General features: G+C 43.0%; 1 protein-coding gene and 1 pseudogene across 3 annotated transcripts in view; one reads left to right on the forward strand and one right to left on the reverse strand.

Moving 5' to 3' along the window:
* The window catches only part of RHOA (ras homolog family member A), a 51,877-nt gene that overhangs the window by 2,534 nt on the left and 27,386 nt on the right, over positions 1–21,957 (reverse strand). For 2 of the 3 annotated variants that reach the window (XM_027098623.1, XM_027098621.1), the window contains 3 exons: positions 8,330–8,487; positions 4,257–4,377; positions 220–350 (listed from right to left, as the gene is read on the reverse strand). In XM_027098623.1, the coding sequence (XP_026954424.1) occupies positions 220–350; positions 4,257–4,377; positions 8,330–8,485 (408 nt within the window). In that variant the 5' untranslated portion in view covers positions 8,486–8,487. Of the gene's footprint in view, positions 1–219; positions 351–4,256; positions 4,378–8,329; positions 8,488–10,345; positions 10,431–21,957 lie in introns of all 3 variants that reach the window. The other variant, XM_027098622.1, reaches the window with a different exon arrangement.
* LOC113615802 (NADH dehydrogenase [ubiquinone] 1 beta subcomplex subunit 8, mitochondrial pseudogene) lies at positions 9,445–10,371 on the forward strand (annotated as a pseudogene).

Consider the following 21,957-nt stretch of genomic DNA (forward strand, 5'->3'; position numbering starts at 1 on the left):
CTTCACAAGAGAGGTTCCATCTTACAGGACTAGGGAGTTTTAGGGACCCCCTCTATGCAGGCCCGAGTCAGTGAGGGCCGGATGGACAGAGAGAGGCTTCTGGGACTTTCTCTGAAACAGCCTGGTCTTTGGGGGTTTCTGCTGGGTTCCCTGAACCTCGAACCCAGGCCCCGAGTTTAAGAATGCTACAGGAAGACAGAGCCCTGCCCTAGACCATACCTGCTTCATCTTGGCTAGCTCCCGCCTTGTGTGCTCATCATTTCGAAGATCCTTCTTGTTCCCAACCAGGATGATGGGCACGTTGGGACAGAAATGCTTGACTTCTGGAGTCCATTTTTCTGGGATGTTTTCTGAAAGAAGCAAAATGCACATAATTTGGGGATACATATAATTCTATCTTGAAGGATCTCCAAAAACCCTAGTTAAATTGCAAAGAAACTTCTTGAGAAATATGCCGGACATTTAATGGAATTCCACTAGTTTCAAAACCATGAAAAAGGTAAAATCTAACCCCCCTTCTCTTAAGCACAGAATCACCAGCTTTTCTCAGTCCCACCAAGGAGCTCAGCTCCTCTGGAGGTGGCACCAGGTAAAGGCTCTGGAGGAGCAAAGGATGGCTCCACAATGGTGCCACCTGCCCCAAGAAGGAAGGCTCCCCACCAGCCATCCATGTCACTGCTGGCAGATGATTCTGACCACAGCTTACAGAAGGAGTCCCCATTCTGGGGCTATAGCTGGCTCAGGGTTCACATGTTTTCTCTACACTTACTCATGGGCCCTCAGCATGACCTACCCTTGGATTACTGGTATTTCAAATGGCTTGAGTGGCTTTTGAAAATGAGTAATAACCAGCTGTAGCTTCTTGCCAATACTGTAGTAATTTAGTGGACAAGTGGCCTGGGTTCAACCTCACACACCCACTACCTTGAACATCTCAGTGTCAGGGATGACACTATAAAATGGGGATAACAGTAATACCTTACATGAGGTTATTTTGAGTCAATGCGTACAGAATACTTAGTATGATGATCATTTAAATGGTACTGATCATAAGACTATATTTTAGGAGTAAACTGTTCACTCTCTGACTTCAAGACCAAAAGGCAGGAGTTGGAATATAAAAGATGCTCTGCCTTCTGGCTAGAAGGTACAGAAGCTACATGAATAAGGTCAGGAAAACGCATAATTCTACACTCCACTCTTCAGCACACAAGACAGACATTTGTCTGCTTCCTTCCTCCTTTGCTATAGCGGCTAGAGTCAATCACTAATGTGACAACTTAAAACTCAAAGCCTTATTCTAGAACAAAGGGGTTCCCAGAGAAGTGCAGAGCAATCAAAAGACAAGGGCCAGCATATCTAACAGTGAAGGCAAACAGCCTCAGCACTGAATCTTGCTCTTATCTCTGCACCCTGTGGTCAGTTTTCAGTTCAGGTGCAACAGTGATCACTTTAAAGAGAAGGTGAGATCCCATCACTCCTTTGTTCAAACCATCCAAAAGCTCCCATCTCCCTCATGATGAAAGGAGAGGTCCACACCATTAACCACATGGCTCTGCAACCCTCGCTCCACTCCCTCTGCTACAGCTACACTAGACTCCTTCCTTCTGCCTGGGAAGCTCTTTTGTTGGCTATCTGTGTTGGCCTCCCTCACCTACTTCAGGTCTCTGCTCAGAGGTTTCCTTTTCAGTGAGGTGGCTGACCATCCTATGGTCATCTTCTAAAACAGCATACTACCATGGCCTATTCCATACCCACCTCTATGAATGTTATTTGTAACATTTCTTGCTATCAGATTTACTGTGGTTTTTGCTCTTCTGTCTCCCTTCATCTAGAATATAGGTTCCATAAGTAAGCACTCAATAATTATTTGCTGAATATATAAAATTATTACTCCAATAGTCCCCCCCCCCCCCCGGAATTCAGGACATATAAACTGAAATGAATTGCCTCTGTCTTATCTTCACTTTTCATAAATGATTTTAAAACATAATTTTTTACTTTTTAATTCAGTGATGGCAATCGCCTATGATTGCTCCCACCTCCAAAGTAATCTGATCATATCAGGACACATCACTTTACATGGATTTACACTGGGGTGCTTTAGGGGCCACTGGGAATTCCATAAAGCCAGAGAAAAGGAATCCTTATCTAGGATCAAGGGTCAGCAAATGAAATTTTGCCCGGAGTCTACTTTTATACGTGAAGTTTTACTGGAACAGAGCCAAGCTCTGTTGTGCTACAACAGCAGAGTTGAGTAGTTGTGGCAAAGTTCAGGAGATCCAACAGAGAACACATGGCCAACAAAGCCTAAAATATTTACTATTTGGCCTTTTACATAACTTTGTTGACCCCAGGCCTCAACTAGAATCTAGACTCTAGACCAACTGCCAGTGAGACAGCAGAGGTTCCAAAAAGTAAACTACTGTCACAGGGTTGGCCAGCAACAGGGCTGAAACCTGCACACCAACATTCTGATTGCTGAGCAAACTTGTTACCCTACACCTAGACTCAGTGCCATGGTCTAACATCCAACCAGGTAAAAACAAAGTCCAGCATTAGGTTCACATTAGCTTTTCAGTTTCTTGATATAGACATTTGAGTTCCCAAGACACATTTCACTAGGGCAAACTACCAGTGGACTTCTCTCCTACTCCCTAGCCAAGATAAGAGAACTTTTAAAAGGCCCTTGGCAAAACCAAGCTAATTTAGTCAGCTCAGCAAAGGGGCGCTACCTACCTATCATACTACTGCAGTGACCAGCAGTCTCTCTAGGTATGTTTGTATTTCAGAGAGGGAGATCAATCTCTCTTTGCCTCTTTTCTTTCTACCTCTGCTCTCCTCCCTAGAACCTGCCCTCTGGGGGAGAGGATAGCAAGAAACAAGTCATAGTAAACAAACAGAGGTCAAAAGCTGAAGACTTCCTTCGAGACCAGCAGACACAGTCTTAAAAGAAAAATGTGAGACTGAAGAAGAGTTAACTTTTTTGCTCTGAAGGTACTTTTGTCCCTAAAGGATTATACCTTTAGGTATACCTTGGATGAGGCGGCAAAGGGCACACAACCCTCCTCATTCCTATAGGCAAAGTCCATGATGTGTGTGTCTGAGGGGAAGGTGTCACATGGCTCCATTTTCTCTCTAAAGCTCAGCCTCTAGGGGCTTCTAACAGTCCCCGCAAAGGAAGGCAGATTAATTTGAAAACCAAAACTAAAACACAACTGTTAAAAACGAACCAAAGTGAAACAATGGCAGAGAGCACCCACTCTGTCTCAGTTCTGGGAGATATTGCACAGGGGACTCAATCTCAGCTTGGCTCCTTGGGCTGCATGACCTTGAGCAAGTGGTTCAAAGTCTCGGAGCACCTCCCCCAGTACTGTCATTAAAGTGAGTACAAGCATGACACAGAAAGGCTCACTCTAACCCTAACTCCCCAGCAACAGCCCAGGCCACCAGCAGGTCCTCAACAGTCATCTGTGTTAATGATAATCTCCTTGGCCCACATGCTGCCCTGTAAAAACAGAGCACTGCAGCACCAAGCAAGACATTTCGTCATCTTCAGTACAAACCGAAAGCACATTCTGTTTCAGGCCTTGCTGCCTTGTTTTGCAAAGTGTGAGGTCAGCATCATTCCCTCTTTTTTTGAAGGAAAGCAGCTTCTAAAACATGTGGCCAACTAAGCTAGTGGAATGTCAGGTTCAAGTCTCTATTAGCTAAGACACTTTATAAAACGGCTAAAATAGGGCTTAGAAACATTACCAGGAATCACCAAGTCATCAGTCGGTCTAGATTTTGGGAAGCAGCAGGCTCAATACCAAGTACTGAAAAAAGGTGTGGACACCCAAAGAATACCTTCCCCAAATCTTAGTCCAAAAAATAGCTTTGAGGAATGCCCTGGTGGTCCAGTGGTTAGGACTCCACGCTTTCACTGCTGAGGGTGCAGGTTCAATGCCCTGGTCGGGGCAAGCTGTGCAGCGCAGTCCCCCCACCCCCAACCAAAAAAAGACAAAAAATAGCTTTGTGTTCGGAACCCAACTACTCTACAAGGTAGACATGGCAGTCATGGGAGACCTAGGCTGAAAAGGGACTCAGGGCTCAGGCTCTACAGTCCCAAGGCTCTAGGACTCTGGCCAGTGATGATTCTTTCTCTGAAACTCATGTCTGCTTTTCAGTCACTTGATGCCCAGAAAGGACCTGAGAAACCAAAGGTCGGCCAGGCACACAGGCAGTGACAAACATCAGGCTGCAGGGCTACTCACCTAAACTATCAGGGCTGTCAATGGAGAAACACATCAGTATAACATCAGTATCCGGGTAGGAGAGAGGCCTCAAGCGATCATAATCTTCCTGCCCAGCTGTGTCCCACAAAGCCAACTCTACCTATGATAAGAAAAATAAACATAAGAGTGCAGGTTAATCCCACCACTTACTTTCAGAAGAAGTGACACTTAACACAGTACCTTCAAATGATAGACTGTCCAAAATAGTAAAATACAGGAGTGTTCACTTTTATTAGAATCAAGCCTGAAGGTCGGAAGGGGTATTTAAATTGTTTTAGGTTGAAATTTCTAAAAATTGCAAATTTTATAAACAGATGCTAGAATTGAATAAAGTACCTAATTCAAAATGTCAAGTTAAAAATAACTTTGTAGGGACTTCTCTGGTGGCGCAGTGGTTAAGAATCCACCTGCCAGTGCAGGGGGACACGGGTTCGATCCCTGGTCTGGGAAGATCTCACATGCCGTGGAGCAGCTGAGCCCATGTGCTGCAACTACTGAGCCTGCGCGCTAGAGCCCGTGAGCCACAACTACTGAAGCCCGTGTGCCTAGAGCCCGTGCTCTGCAACGAGAGAAGTCACTGCAACGGGAAGCCCGCGCACCGCAACGAAGAGTAGCGCCCGCTCGACGCAACTAGAGAAAGCCCACGCACAGCAACGAAGACCCAATGCAACCAAATAAAGAAACAAACAAAAAACTTTGTAGCTTGTAAGTACTTAATTACAAATAACATTCTACATAGGAAAGAAAGTGAATGAACAAGAGGGGAAATCAACTGTAAACAACATGCTACTAGGTATACAAGGCAAGGGAGGGAAAAACCAGAACAAGTAACTTTTCCTAACACATTCTCACTCAACCATTTCCTTACTTTGTCTCATCATTCTGCTCCAACGTGGAAACGTGGAAACAAGACTGTATTTGAGTTGATGGGTAAGAAAAGACACCATCCTGGGTGTTAGGCAAGGTCTGAGCTGACAAGAAAGGCCTATGGCTCTGCCTTTACTGCTCAAAAAAATGTATGAATGGCTGAATGAAAGCATCACATAGGTAGGAGGGAGGGTACTCCTTTCACACCTGGGAACCTACTCACTTTCCAGTGGTAGGAGGGCAAGCTGATGTCTGGGCTCTGGACGTAGCCCCGCTTCCACACTGTCCAGCACTGCAGTCAGCCCTGTCACCACTTCTTACAGTCACAGTGGATTTTTAACACCCTTTGCTCAGGAGCCCTTTGGGGCTCAAGGAGTTCTCCCTCCAATGCCTAGGATAGCCTTCTATTCCTAACACTTTCAGAGCCCATATTTCAGAGTTTCTAAATATTATTCCTACCTTAAAGTTGATGGCTAATTATCTCTTCCACCTTGAACCTCTGTCTCAGGATATGTCACTCACAACTGCCACATGTCCCATTGCGCCTCTGTCACACACACATACCATCAGCTTGGTATAGGAATCTGTGACATACTGATGCCCAATCCTCACAGCTGGTCTGATCTCAGGATGGTACAGCGCATTCATTCTCTGCCAAATCCCACTCCTCTGGCTCCTCCACACCTCATGGGTATTCAGTCAGACACAACAGCCAACTCTGATTGTCTCCTGATAAATGATTTCAGGGTGTCAGGACTGTCTCATGTCAGAATGGGCCTTTCTATTTTTGGTAGGTCTATTTCTTGGACCATGATCACCTAGAATTTTGGATGGTTCCCTAGGCTCTGTTAGTGCATACTTTTATGAGAATATTTGCAGGAGGTGCCCTCTCCCACTCTGGGGCTACCGACTTGCTCTAAGGTAGGTAGCTAGACTGTGATACCCTCTTCCAGATCAAGTACCTTTCTTTCAGGGTTTCTCTCCCTGGGTGAAGGGCTCCCCTATTTTGCCAGCGTCAGGCACGTTCAAGGTTGGCAGAGCAAGAAACATACTCATAGATCATTCCTCAAGGTTTATAAGTCAAAGTTCCTTTTTAAAAAATATTTATTTATTTATTTGGCTGCACCAGGTCTCAAGGTTTGTAAGTCCCTACATTTCTTTTTATTTCTTAAAAAGTTATTTATTCGTTTGTTTATTTGGCTGTTCTGGGTCTTAGTCGTGGCACGTGGAATCTTTGTTGCCAATGTGCAAGATCTTTGTTGGGGCACGTGGGATCTTTTAGTTGTGGCATGTAGGATCTTTTAGTTGTGGCATGCGGGATCTAGTTCCCAGACTAGGGATGAAACCTGGGCCCCCTGCACTGGGAGCATGGAGTCTTAACCACTGGACCACCAAGGAAGTCCCAAAGTCCCTAAATTTCTTAAAGGTAAGATCCTGGTCATTCCAAGACACCAAGGCACAGATGATGTTTGAAAGACAACAGAAGAGTCATTACTATCCCCAAAACATATATACTGCCACAGGTGGAAAAGACTCTCCCAAATGATGGTCACAGACACATAGCAACCAACAGCTGTCATTCTCTGGATGACAAGATAAAACCAGCAATATACATTCAAGTAGGCTTTTGAGAAATGTGCTATGAAAATACCAACCTAATCCTGTTTTCCTCAAGCCACTGGGTCTTTCTGTGTATGCATGGCAATCAATCTAAATTAGATGAGAGGGCTGTTATGTGACAGCAGGCCCAAAGATCTCAGCACATTTTCACCCAGCTTGTCACAATTGGGCCCTGTCTCTACACAAAACCAATCTTCCTATCAGGCCCACAGAAACCCTGTATTCAAGCATCATGCAGAGAACTGACTGAAAGTTGAATTGGCAACACAGTACTGATGGGCCACCTGCAAGGTAGGACCCAGACAAAGTTCTGTTATGCTGGAATTCATGTGTTTTTTTCATCCATTCTTGACAAGAAGGGTGCCTTGGGGTTCCTAATGGCATGAGAGCAATCACTGTGGCCCACACGGCAACTGGATAAACTATAAAAGACGGTTCTGAGTATGCTCTTGTTCAGACCAACCTGTCAAGTGCTTTGGTGCTTCCAAATACCTTCAGTCACTTCACAGACCCCCAATGTCAACTGTAAAATAGCTTAAACCACTTTACAAATGAAAGTAGCTCAAAGATTAGGCAGCTTACTCATGGTCATAGAAGTATCAAGATACCCTATGAGGGACTCTAGAATTCTAAGCAGCTGCCCTAATGTGCTTTCCATTACACAGTCCCACAAAATGAGGCTAGGTAATACTGGGACAGAAAGGGATAACAGGTAAAGCAAGAATATGAGAAGGAAGAAAGGAGACAGAATTGCGGAAGCCAATAAATTAGGTGCTAGCAGCATGAGACATGTGACTGAATGCCTTAAGAGGACTGAGTGTGTTGGAAAAGAGCCCCTTGTTCTAGTTTTCTTTTCAGCTAACCCATTTGCAATGAGAATTTCATTCCTCTTCAAAAGATGTATAGGAATCTGGATAAAATATTATTTTGACAACAAAAGGGAGCAGAAGAGGGAAAAAAAAATCTAATTCCAGAAGAGCTTTGCCCCAGTCTTGCTGGTGGGCTTTCAGGGCAGACAGGAGGAAACACTGTCCTCACCACCAGTGACAGGTAATTGAAGCAAATGTAGCAGCCTGTTTATGTCAAAGTAAAAAAACATGAAAAAAAATTAAATGTGACAATGTTGTTTGACACTGCTGGTGGTATAGATCAGTACAACCCTTTAGAAGCATAATCAATAAGGACCCGTTGACCTAGTAATCTCAAACTTCAGCACTTAATGAAATACTATGACAGAAAAAAAAGTCCATCCATACAAAGAGGTTCATTTTAGTATGATCCATTTGGCAACAAACTAAATTTCAAACATAAATAAAGCTGGAAAGAACACATATTCTAAGGCTTCCCCCTGTGAAATACATATGAATGTGGACAAAGTCTAGAGGGTAACAGTTAAAAATGAACAAAATTGAGCTAAAAGGCAGGATGAGAATGGATTTCTCCTTCTAACATTTTTGTTATTGTTATATAGTGTACTGAAGAGACAAAAAGGCCTAATTCTCTCCAGGCTCTATGAATAGCCTAACATGCAAAATAGTACCAGTTGTTATGAAAAGTATACTCACCTGCTTTCCGTCCACTTCAATATCTGCCACATAGTTCTCAAACACTGTAGGTACATACACCTCTGGGAACTGGTCCTTGCTAAAGACAATGAGCAAGCAAGTCTTGCCACAGGCTCCATCTCCAACAATCACCAGTTTCTTCCGGATGGCAGCCATTGCTGAAACACAAGACAAAAGCGTTATCTAGAATGCACAAGAAGCTGTAATAGTTTCAGTGTATGACACACAAACTTTTCTGACCATGGAGCACAAGCCTCTAGTAGCACACCAAAATATAAAATGCTAGTATACCTTTCCACTTGGCACCAAAAAGTCATACCAAAAATCCATAACTAGGGGGCTTCCCTGGTGGCGCAGTGGTTGAGAATCTGCCTGCTAATGCGGGGGACACGGCTTCCAGCCCTGGTCTGGGAGGATTCCACATGCCACAGAGCAACTAGGCCCATAAGCCACAACTACTGGGCCTGTGCTCCATGATGAGAGGCCGCGATAGTGAGAGGCCTGCGCACTGCGATGAAGAGTGGCCCCCGCTTGCCCCAACTAGAGAAAGCCCTCACACAGAAACGAAGACCCAACACAGCCAAAAATAAATATTTTTTTAAAAAAGAATGCAACATAATTCTTTAAACAAAAAACCCATAACTAACATTATACTTAATGGTGAACACATTGAAAGCTTTCCCCAAGATCAGGAACAAGACAAGAAAGTCTACTCTTGCCACTTCTAAGGAGGTTCTAGCAATTACGCAAAAGGCAACATAAAAGACATCCAGATTGGAAAAGAAGTAAAATTATCTTAATTTGCAGATGACATAATCTTACATATGGGAAATCCTAAGGAATCCACTAAAAAACTATTAGAACTAATAAATTCAGCAAGGTTGCAGGATACAAGGTCAACATACAAAAATCAATTGTATTTCTATTCTCTAGCAATGAACAAACTGAAAATGAAATTAAGAAAACAATTTCACTTACAACAGCATCAAAAAGAACAAGATAGGAATAAATTTAACAAAAGAAGTACAAAACATACTCTTGAAAACTTAAAAAAACAATGTTGAGAGAAACTAAAGATCTAAATAAATGGAAAGACATTCATGTTTATGGACTAAAAGACAATATTGTTAAATGGCAATATCCTCCAAGTTAATCTACAGATTCAACACAATCCCTATCAAAATCCCAGCTGGCTTCTTTGCAGAAATTGACAACTGATCAGAAAATGCACATGGAAATTCAATGGACCCAGAATGGCCAAAACAATCATAAAAATGAAGAGCAAAGTTGCAGGACTTACACTTCCTGATTTCAAAACTTACTATAAAGGTACAGTAATCAAGACAGTGTTGCACTGTCATAAAGACAGACGTATAGGTCTTTGTGCATATGCGGGATGAAACAGGAAGGTGAAGATGGCAGCAGCCAGGGCGGGGGTCCTGGGAGTCCGATGGCTGCAAAGGGCAGCCCGAAACGTGGTGCCAATGGGTGCACGGACAGGTATGGTGATTACCTGAAGCTCCCTGACCACTCACAGCAGGAGAGGGACCCATGGTATGACTGGGACCACCCAGACCTGTGGTTGAACTGGGGTGAACCGATGCACTGGGACCTAGACATGTATATCAGGAACGGTGTGGACATGTCCCCCACTCCTGTTTCTTGCAATCTTATGTGTAAGCACCTCTTCGGCTTCGTGGCCTTCATGCTGTTCATGTTTTGGGTAAGGGAGACTTACCCCACTTACCAGCCTGTGGGGCCAAAGCAGTATCCTTACAACAATCTGTATCTGGAACGAGGTGGCAATCCCAACAAAGAACCTGAGCTAGTGTTTCACTATGAGATCTGAGGAGGCTTCGTGGGCTTTGTGCGCCCCCTAACTGACTCCTTTAATCCTAGAGATTTTACCTTAATGAAATCCCTAATAAAACTTAGTGCTGTGGTAAAAAAAAAAAAAAAAAAAAGACATGCATAGATCAATAGAGTAGAAGTGAGAATCCAGAAATAATCCCTCACCTTAGGGTCAAACCATTTTCAACGAGGATGCCAAGACAATCCAATAGAGGAAAAACAGCCTTTTCAACAAATGGTGCTGAGACAACTGAATAGATATATACAAAAGAAGGAAATTAGAACTCTACCTCACATCATATAAAAAATTAACTCAAGATGGATTACAGACCCAAATGTAAGAGCTAAAACTACAAAAGACATTTTTTAATTAACCAGCCAACAAAAACAAAAAACGTAGTAGGGCTTCCCTGGTGGTGCAGTGGTTAAGAACCTGCCTGCCAGTGTGGGGTACAAGGGTTCAAGCCCTGGTCCGGGAAGATCCCACATGCCGCAGGGCAAGTAAGCCTGTGTGCCACAACCACTGAGCCTGCACTCTAGAGCCCGCGAGCCACAACTACTGAGCCGGTGTGCCACAGCTACTGCAGCCCACGCGCCTAGAGCCCACCTGTGCTCTGCAGCAAAGAGAAGCCACCGCAATGAGAAGCCCACGCACTGCAACGAAGAGTAGCCCCCGCTCACCTCAATCAGAAAAGCCCACGTGCAGCAAGACCCAATGCAGAGAAAAAAAAGAAAGAAAAAAAAAAACGCAGTAAAATATACATAAAATCTACCACTTAAACAAATCTTAAGTAATAACTTTGGTGGCATTACTCACATTCAACACTATTGTGCAACCATCACCACCATCCATTTCCAGACCTTTTTTCACCTTCCAAAATCTAAGTTCTATATTCATTAAACAATAACTCCCCATTTCCCCTACCTCCCCTCTGGCAACCACCATTCTACTTTCTGCCTCTATGAATTTTACTACTATAGCTACCTCTTGTAAGTGGAATCATACAGCATTTGTCCTTTTGTGACTGGCTTATTTCACTAAACATAATGTCTTCGAGGTTTCTTCACTTTGTAGCATGTGTCAGAATTTCCTTTAAGACTGAATAATATTCCATTGTATCAATATGTATATACCACATCTTATTCATTCATCTGCTGACACTTGGGTTGCTTCCACCTTTTGGTTATTGTGAATAATATATTTATCACAATATACTGTGGATAGTATATTCACAAATATATCCATCACCAGGAACCAAAGAAAAAAGATAAACTGGACTTCATAAAAATTTTTAAAACTTTTGTGGTTAAAGAGAGAGCATCAAGAAAATGAGAAGACAACCCACAGAATAGGAGCAATGTTTGCAAATAACATATCTGATAAGGGACTTGTATCTAGAATACATAAAAAACTGTTACAACTGAACAACAAAAAAAGCAGCTTAGGTTGGTAGTCTGGCTCAGAGTCTCTCGTTGCAGTCAAGGTTGATTTAGACCCGGAATATATAAAGAACTCCTACAACTCAATAATAGCTAGACAAATAATCCAATTTAAAAATGGGCAAAGGGGACTTTCCTGGTGGCACAATGGTTAAGAATCCGCCTGCCAATGCAGGGTACACGGGTTCAAGCCCTGGTCCAGGAAGATTCCATGTGCCTCAGAGCAACTAAGCCCGCACGTCACAACTACTGAAACCCGTGTGCCTAGAGCCCGTGCTCCGGAACAAGAGAAGCGACTGCAACGAGAAGCCCACGCACCACAACGAAGAGCAGCTTGATGCAACTAGATAAAGCCTGCACGCAGCAACAAAGACCCAACGCAGAAATAAATTAATTAATTAATTTAAAAAAATGGGCAAAGGATCCGACTCCATCTATGACCCAGCAATTCTACTCTAAGAGAAACGGAAACGTGTCCACACAAAAACTTTACATGAATGTTCACAGCAGCATTATTCATCATCATCAAAAAGCAGAAACAAACCAAATGTCTAACAACTGATGAATGGATAAAATGTGATTTATCTACACAATGGAATATTATTCAGCAATAAAGTGTGTGTGTGGGGAATACTAGTACATGCTACAACATGGATGAACCTTAAAAACATTACAATTTGTGAAAGAAGCTAGCTAAAAAGAACCACATACTGTGTAATTCCATTTATTTGAAATGTCCAGAATGGGCAAATGCAGAGATAGAAAGTAGACTGGTGATTGCCAGGGGAAGGGAGTTGGAGGAATAGGGAATGACTACCAAGGGAATAGAGGGGTTTCTTTATAGGGTGATGAAATTTTTCCAAAATCATTCTCAGATGATTGCACAACTCTATGAATATTCTATATACAAATGAACTGTACACTTTAAATGGGTGAATTGTAAGGTATGTGGATATTCAATAAAGCTGTTAATAAAAAAGAAAAGAAAAGCATAAAGACTCCCTCCATTTGGCACAGACTAGTGGTCAACCCCAATTCCCACTATTACCTCTTAGAACAGCACTCCAATTTTTAGTTGTGCACTTTGTTGCCCAGCTAAAAGACTATATTTCTTAGCTTCCCTTATATTAGGTATGGCCACGTAGTTCACTTTGTAGTTCTAGCCCCTGAGATGTAATCAGTATTTTGTGGGACTTCCAGGAAGTCTTCCTTAAAGTTGAAGTCTCATGCCCTTCTCACCCTCTTCCTCCTTCCTGCTGCTTAAATCTGGAGTCCGGGCTGTTTAGAAAAAGTCATCCTAGAATATGAAGATGAGTGCCACACCCTAGAGTTGGAGGAATAAAGGGTAGAAGGAGCCTAGGTCCCAGATACCTTGAGAGCCACCATCTCAGCCCAACTGCCTACTTCCACACTTCTTTTATGTGAAGGAAAAATAACTATCTTGTTTAAGGTAGTATTTTTCAGGTCCCCATTACCTATAGTCAAACTAATTCTCAACAATACATACTCACTGACAAAATCATGTTGTCTGAAGGGAATGTTTCTCAAACTGGAGTGGATGAGACAATCCATTGGGGTACATGAAGGAAACATTAGAAACTAATTTTTTTTTTTTTGCGGTACGCGGGCCTCTCACTGTTGTGGCCTCTCCCGTTGCGGAGCACAGGCTCCGGATGTGCAGGCTCAGCGGCCATGGCTCACGGGCCCAGCCGCTCCGCGGCACGTGGGATCCTCCCGGACTGGGGCACGAACCCGTGTCCCCTGCATCAGCAGGCGGACTCTCAACCACTGCGCCACCAGGGAAGCCCATGAATTTACCTCTTTAAAAGTCCTTCCTCTATATTCAGTCTGACTGCTAACATCTTGAAAGGATTCACAAACCATTTTCTACTTTTTCTCATGCTCTCAAATTCATGCCAAGACTTTATATACTTTACCCATCTCAGGCCTAACTTGGTATACTGGTTTATGCCCAAAGTCAAGGAACCAGGACTTTCCAGGATGCAAACGAAATGCATCAGGAACTTCCCTGGTTCAAAAAAAGGCTGCTATCTTTGAATAGCATCCTTCCTAGAAAGCACTCAATTCTCAAGAAATAATTCCTCTAAATCTAATGTGGTTAAGGACACACAAAGTGAAAATGCCAGGGAGCGGGCTTCCCTGGTGGTGCAGTGGTTGAGAGTCTGCCTGCCAATGCAGGGGACACGGGTTCGTGCCCTGGTCCGGGAAGATACCACATGCCGCGGAGCTGCTAGGCCCGTGAGCCATGGCCGCTAAGCCTGCGCATCCGGAGCCTGTGCTCCGCAATGGGAGAGGCCACAACAGTCAGAGGCCCGCGTACCGCAAAAAAAAAAAAAAAAAAAAACAGGGAGCAATCAAAAAGGCTCTTGAAAATTTTCCCTGGGGAACATTTTGCCCAGGAAAAGTATAAAACCATTCAGCTTCTACTGATGACAAAGACAGAAATCACAAGTGATTATGGGATAAAATGAAAATGAAAGCCTACAATTACAAGGTAATTTCTGGGATGCTAGGAGTCTGGCGATACAACCAGAGTTGTTGATCAGATGTGAAAAGTACAAACATCAGAAAATGAAACTCACTAATTTTTCCTGAAATGACCCAGGAATTTTTTTACTCTAGTATCTTTCCTTTCCACTTTGTTATAATCCAATATCTTTTAAAGTACATGGCTTGCCAGCTTGAGAAAGGAAATCACACTGAGCTCTCTGCAGTCTATCTGCCAGATGTATCATTTTCTATTTCTAGTCTGAATTGTTTCAGATATAATTCTTAAGAGCTTTGAGTAGAGGTTTATTTTTCCAGTAACAGTCAATTATATCTATTTAAGTTACCTGTAATAGTATGCAAGTGACTGTATATTTCTTTTAAAAGTTCTTTATATTTTTCCTCAGTTCAAAACCTTCAGCATAAGTTACTGTGCTACCCTCACTCAAGTCGAAAGGAGCTCTCTCATGGTGCTAAAAGGGCACAAAAAGTACCCACTTGGAGTTTATGTTCTCTGCATCACAAAATCAGCCTTTCCTCAGATCTCAAAAAACAATGTGTTCTGGCTGTGAACCAAATATCAGCAAATTACATTAAGCAGTTACTGTTAACAAAGAAAACAAGACAACCAATATTGCAATATATTTCCCATCCATATGTAAATAGAAATGGGTGTCCAAGAAAAGCAACTGTGAGGCTACATGCAGTGTCCCATGTAATCCCTTGGTACATTTGGTACTCAGCAGTCACAAGAGCAGAGAGCTCAGCGACTCTCAGGAGCCCACACCACAGCCCTCCAGTGCAGCACCCCTTTAGAGGAGGTATGTGGAATCTCTGCCATCTCTTACAAGGTCTGGCATTAGTGAAGAGCAGTTACTACTACTAGGGTCTCTCTCCTGCCCAGGCCTAACCTTAGGTCCTCTAGCACCTTTCAATTCATACACTATTGCCACCTGTGGTATCCCACATCACTTTCATCTCTCCTGTCTACTGGCTCCTTCTTTCAGTCTACAATAAAGTGCAGGGTGCCCTATTCTAAAACAAGAAATCTCCACATCCGTGCTTTCCTCTAGTAACCTTCCTCTCTCTGATCTGTTTCAAAGAAAAGGTACAAATTTCTGCTTGCTTCATACCTACTCACTTGCTTAAATTCTTCCCATCTGCATTCTGCCCAAACTTCTACTGAAACTTTCTCAAAAGTCACTAATGACCTACCTTCACAAAATCCAGTCCTCATTCTCCTTGATATTTTTTTTTTTACCACCATACCTTCCTATCCTTGGACCTCCTTGACAAAATATGCTGATGTGCTGATCTCTTAAGTCTTCCGTCTCCCTAGCTACAGCCTCCACACCTAACGACTCCCTTCAAGATTGTTTTTTCCCCTCACTCTCCTAATACTCTACCTATCTCTGGGGGTTTCAGTTCTTCAAATACTACTTTTATGCACATGATTCTCAAATCTCTATCTCTGACCCAGTCCATGTTCTCAAACTCCAGACACACCTGACCTCTGTGCTCTGCTTGCATATCAAATTCAACGTCTCCAAGACATCATCCCAACTTCTGTCAAGTCTCTTCCCAGTTCCCCCAATCTTGGTGACAAAAACAAAATTACACTCCTAACACACTCAACTCACGGTAGAAACCCTGAGGTTAAAAGACTCTTTTACTTCCTTTGTTCTTCACAGTATGACTACTGTCAAGTTCTGGAGAATTCTACCCCTTCACGGGTCTCACTTCCACCACTAACACTTCCCCTCGCATTCCTACAGTCATCGTTTTCAGTTCAAGTCCTCAGTACTCTCTACCTGGAAAAAAAAGCAAAAATCCAACTGGTTTCCTCACTTCCCTTCTATCTTGCCTGTTGCAGCCAAATCCTCCATTCCTATGCCTGGGCTTCAGTCCATCAGTCTTTGCTCAAAGGCCTTTAGAAGGTCAATGCCACAATCAGGTCAAGACCCATCAGCCTTAACCTCTACGACCCTCTGAAATTCTAACAGCAAAACCTATTTTATCTTCACAACTTCTCTCCATTCCTTATACACCTGGTTCTGTTAACTGGCCTTGTAAAATTCCTCCACCTCAGCTCAAAGCAATGCCTTCTTTGAAAAATGTTTCCCTTTCCCCAGAAAAGAACAACTCACCTGTCCATCTCAACTACCACCTTCTGTTTCAAAGCCTATTTCTGGTCCTACGGCTTCCACTCCCAAAAATGAGATGCTGCTTAAAACTGGGGCTTTGGACTGCTCTTGGTTCTTATACATATCAGTTCAGCCACTTTTACCAGGCATCCTACCCTATGTGAGAGATGTGGCAGTTTATTTCTCTGTGCTTGACTCATATCCATTCCTGAGGTTTAAGTTCCTCCAGGACAGGGACTATGCTTCTGGCTTGGCCTATCCCTTGGAACTGTATTCCCAGCTGCATTAATGTGGCAAGGATACACTGAATGGGATCCATGTACAGAGCAATAAAGTCTAAAGAAGGGGTATGTTTCCCCAAAATACTGATGAAAAACCTATAGTCTCAGAAAACTGAAATTCCACTCAAACTACCACAGGTCAAGCACTAAAATACTGAAAAAGACTTAGTGTGTAATACTAACTGGAGCTGGACATGTGCTGTACTCAGTAGAGAATTTCAATGACATTCCTTTGAAAAACAGACTACCAAAGTATATCAACTGAAGCTACTTCTGCCTGACTTACCACGGATGTTTTTGGAGTCTCAACATTGCAGCTTCCCCTCCGGTCTGATATACCATATATAATGTTTGCTATCTGCCTTTCAAAAGTCCCCAATTTTAAGTACATACTTCCTACCATCACTGTATTGCAATTGGATCCTTCACACATCTGAAAACATCCCTGTAAAATGCTGTTAGAAAGCCAGGTAGCACCACAGCAAAGATACATGCTCTTAGTAACTACTCTTCACAGGTGGACAGTGTGCCAAGTATACTGGGCCCAGCCCTGCCCCCTGATTTTCAAGGCCAAGAAAATTCCCAGGATGGGAACAATGGCGTTATCGGTGGCTGTTGCAACCTCTCAAAATCAATCACAACAATGACAAATTAAGGTGCGCTGACTTAGATGTGGATGGAGCCTACCTTGCCCCTGTTGCTTTACTTTTGGGGTTTTTTGGCCACGCCGCACAGCTTGCAGGATCTTAGTTCCCCGACCAGGGATTGAACTCGGGGCTCTGGCAGTGACAGCGCTAAGTCCTAACCACTGGACTGCCAGGGAATTCCCCTGTTGCCTTGCTCTGATGTCAGTTACTATTCTACAGGCAACATGAAAGCCCCACAGTCTTCCTGGTATAGTCTCATTCACAAAGTTACTGACAACCACACCAAAAAAGTCAGAAAGACCTTCTAACTCTGTGTCCAGAATGCTTTAAGCTACAGCAATAGGGTGAACTCAACAAGGCCACATGGGTGGCTGTCTGCGGCTGGCATTCAATGATCTAGTGGTTAAAGCACAAAATACAATAAAGAATTACTAATCGCTATTTAAAGGTTTCTATTAGAAAGCAGGAACTTTTGTTTTATTTGTTCAAAGACTCAAAACTTATCAAAGGTTGAAACTCAGTACAGGACTGGCCCTGCTGCTAAGAAGCAGTGCTGGGAGTGAATGGCAAGAGGTCACACTTCTGGAAACTACCACCTTCCTTCCATAAGAGGAAATAAGGGCTGTCTGGACATAAACATCCTCCCTGAACAGCACTGAGGGCAGAGGGGAGGGAAGAAGGCAAGAACAACTTTTTTCTGATGTGCAAATCCTGGTGGACATAGTCACAAGTACTTGGAGCAATGCCCCTTTCAAGGGTGATTCTTCTGCTGGCATTGATGATGAAGCACTTTCCGAGGCATACACCTCACCGGCCCCATCAGAGGCTTGGGTTTTTGGAGGACAACCACTACTGATACACTTCACTGCCACATCTGATAGTGATGCCTACTGCTAATCACAGGCTACTTGTGGCTCTCAACTCCATTTCTGCCTCACCCTATTACCTGACATACAACTTCAAAAAACACACTGTGCTAATCATTCTCTGGTTCTCTCGTTAACGATACAAATGGTGTCATAAGTTTCAAAATATGCTATACTACAACAGATCTTAAACTGCGTGGACCTTGATCAGCCACCATGACAACTTACACTGGTATATCACAATGTACCTGTTACACATTTGATAGGAACTGATTTGATCCTGAACTCCTCCAAAGGCAGGTTTAATTATCATTCATTTTACTAATGAGAAAAGAAGCTTAGAGTTACTATATTTTACTGAGTATAAGGCCAGTATGTTATTAAAATATATTTTCAAACTGAAAAACTGTTCTAGCATATAAGGTACACAGTTCTAAAACTTCCAATTTTAGAGAGGATGCTGAAATGTAACTTGTGCAATTGGGATAGAAAACAAAGGATTTACTCATTGCCAAAGAGCCCTACAAATCAACCAAACTCCATTAGCCTAAATTTCTGCCAGTAAACAGATAAAATAGGCCAGGTCTACTAAGCAAACATGTCATGGAAGCCCTGTGCCAAATGACACACAATGAAAGGCATATGATGTCCAATTGGTCAGGGGGAAAGGGGATGGGGGAACATGACACATACGAAAAAACGTTATTCTACAGCGTGTTATATATTATACAGTGGATATATACACACACATATAGAAGCTTTCTTAAAAAATATTTCAATTGAAGTATAATTCATAGGACTTCCCTGGTGGCCCAGTGGTTAAGAATCCACCTACCAATGCAGGGGACACAGGTTCGAGCCCTGGTCCCGAAGATCCCACATGCTGTGGAGCAACTAAGCCCGTGTGCCACAACAACTGAGCCCGTGAGCCACAGCTACTGAAGCCCGTGCACCTAGAGCCTGTGCTCTGCAACAAGAGAAGCTACCACAACGAGAAGCCGATGTACCGCAACGAAGAGTAGCCCCCGCTCGCAGCAACTAGACAAAGCCCATGCACAGCAATGAAGACCCAACGCAGCCAAATTTTTTTTTTTTTTTTTTTTTTGGGTATGCAGGCCTCTCACTGTTTTGGCCTCTCCCGTTGCGGAGCACAGGCTCCGGACGCGCAGGCTCAGCGGCCATAGCTCACGGGCCCAGCGGCATGTGGGATCTTCCCGGACCGGGGCACAAACCCGTGTCCCCTGCATCGGCAGGCAGACTCTCAACCACCGTGCCACCAGGGAAGTCCCCCAAAATTTTTTTAAATAAATAAATTAATTTAAAAAAGAATCTGCCTTCCAATGTAGGGGATGTGGGTTCGAGCCCTGGTTGGGGAACTAAGATCCCACATGCTGTGTGGGGCAACTAAGCCTGTGTGCTCTAGAGCCCACACACCACAACAGAAGATCCCACATGCCACAACTAAAGACCCGATGCAGCCAAATAAATAAATAAATATTAAAAAAAAGAAATATAATTTACATACTATACAATTTATCCATTTAAAGTATACAATTCCGGGGATCTCAGTAAAGCATAATGATTATAGTTAATGATACTGTATCATATACTTGAAAGTTGCTAAGGAAGTAAATCTTAAATGTTCTCACTACAAAAAAAAGAAATGGTAATTTTGTGATGTGATGCTTTGGTGGTAATCACTTTGCAATATAAGTGTATCTAACACTTTGTACATACTTACACAATACTATATGTCAATTATATCTCAATAAAGCTGGGAAAAGAGGTATACAATTCAATGGTTTTTGGCATACTGCATTATTTTTAGAAGTTGTGATAATATATAACAAAATTTGCCATTTTAACCATTTTTGTATATAACTGTGATATTATGATATATATTTATAATAAGAAATATACATATATTTCTTATTTGGTCTTCATCCCAGCTCCTGGCACACAGTTCCTAAAACCTTAGTAATTTCCTAAGCGATATGTGCAATGGAGAGTTATTTGTTATAATATTTGGTCTTTTGGCCTCATATAGCTCCAGTGTAATCAGGGTGAAGAGTGTCTTGCTATTCATAACAAGCTCTTTTCAACCATACCTGAGTTTAAGTTAATGAGGTGACTTTTGGAAAATCCCCAAGGATGGGGACTGGTTGCCAGGGGAACCAACCATGTGATTAGAGGGTTGGAACTTTCAGTCTACCCCCACCCCCAAACAGGAAAGAGGGGCTGGAGGTCGAATTAATCGCCATTGGCTGGTGATTTAATCAATCATACCTGCATAATGAAGCCCCTCCCAAACCCAAAAGGGTTCAGAGAGCTTCCAGGTTGGTGTTGTGAGAATGACACACCCGAAGAGCTCTCTGTGCCCCTTCCCACATACCTTGCCCTATGCATCTGGCTGTTTCTTTTATAAGAAACCGGTAATCTAGAAAGTTAAACATTTTCCTGAGTTCTGTGAGTCACTCTAGCAAATTAATTGAACTCCAGGAGGGGGCTGTGGGAACCTGGGGATTATAAAGCAATAAAAGCAGAGCTCTGGGGCTTCCCTGGTGGCGCAGTGGTTGGGAGTCCGCCTGCCGATGCAGGGGACACGGGTTCGTGCCCCGGTCTGGGAAGATCCCACATGCCGCGGAGCGGCTGGGCCCGTGAGCCATGGCCGCTGAGCCTGCGCGTCCGGAGCCTGTGCTCCGCAACGGGAGAGGTCACAACAGTGAGAGGCCCGCGTACCACAAAAAAAAAAAAAAAAAAAAAAGCAGAGCTCTTTGGGTCTTAAATGACAGATTCACAAAATTAAAAGTTGACTTGATTCAGATATAAAATTTGAAACTTTATTTAACCCAAACTCTGCTTGCTTTGGTAACTAAGCCAAATTTCTTTCAAATGAAATTACTCACCTAACAAAATTCTGTTACTGTATCTTTAACCTCAAAACATTAGGGACCCAAGTCTAACTAAGAAGCTTCACCTCCATGTGTCTTACAGAGTGATTTACATTGCTCTAAAGAGGTGAGACCTATACTTGGCCCAGGTTAAGGTCTCTGGAAGAATCTACTTATAAAGAGAAAACATGCAACTTAAACCATCTCCATCTACACAAGCCAAGAGCTGTTGAAGGGTACTGGGAGACTAATTTGGCAACAATCATTTAATATTATTGGTAGCCTTTAAGCAGAAAAAAGGCTTTCTTGAAATTCATTTCAGGACACAATCTATATGAGTTCTCCCAAAATAAAGTAGAAGGTCTTACTGCAAAGGACATCTAGCCCAGGATCTAGCATTCCAACTTTTTTTCTAAAAAATTCCTTAGGCAGTCATCAAAGTACCAGCAAGATAATCAGTTTACTCAAGCCACAAGCTAGAATTTTTCAAGCTCCCAATGAGAGCCCAGATATGGTAGCAGCAGATCTGAAGTGATGCCCAGTACTATCTCTGGCAGATGCATTCTGCTCAAGTCCTCACAGTAAGCCAAAGAACTCTGATCTCAACACAGGCAAAGCAGTTCTGAGATATAGAGAGCTTTAGTTTGTGGCTCACGTTCCTATCTAGTCTCAAAGTTATGTTCTCCCAACCCTGTCTGTCCCAGTATTATTAATGGTGGAGGCTGTCTTCCAAAATGATTATTTCCAGCCACTAGGAGCTGATTTGTAAGCTTCTGAGTGCTGCCCCCAATTCTTATACTGTTCTGCTAAAACTTTATTTAACCTAGGTTTACCCAGACAACTTAAGGCTATTCCAGAGTTCTTTTGCCTTACCAAATCATCTATGTAAGGACATTTCCTCATGATGACACAAATGGAGTAATGCTGAACCCTGAATATAAACCACTGCCTTATTCTTTTGTGTGTGTGTGTGTGTGTGTGTGTGTGTGTGGTACACAGG

Source organism: Aethalodelphis obliquidens, unplaced genomic scaffold, assembly GCF_003676395.1.
Source record: "Aethalodelphis obliquidens isolate GAN/ISIS:26980383/991018 unplaced genomic scaffold, ASM367639v1 scaffold125, whole genome shotgun sequence".
Taxonomy (NCBI): Eukaryota; Metazoa; Chordata; class Mammalia; order Artiodactyla; family Delphinidae; genus Aethalodelphis; species Aethalodelphis obliquidens.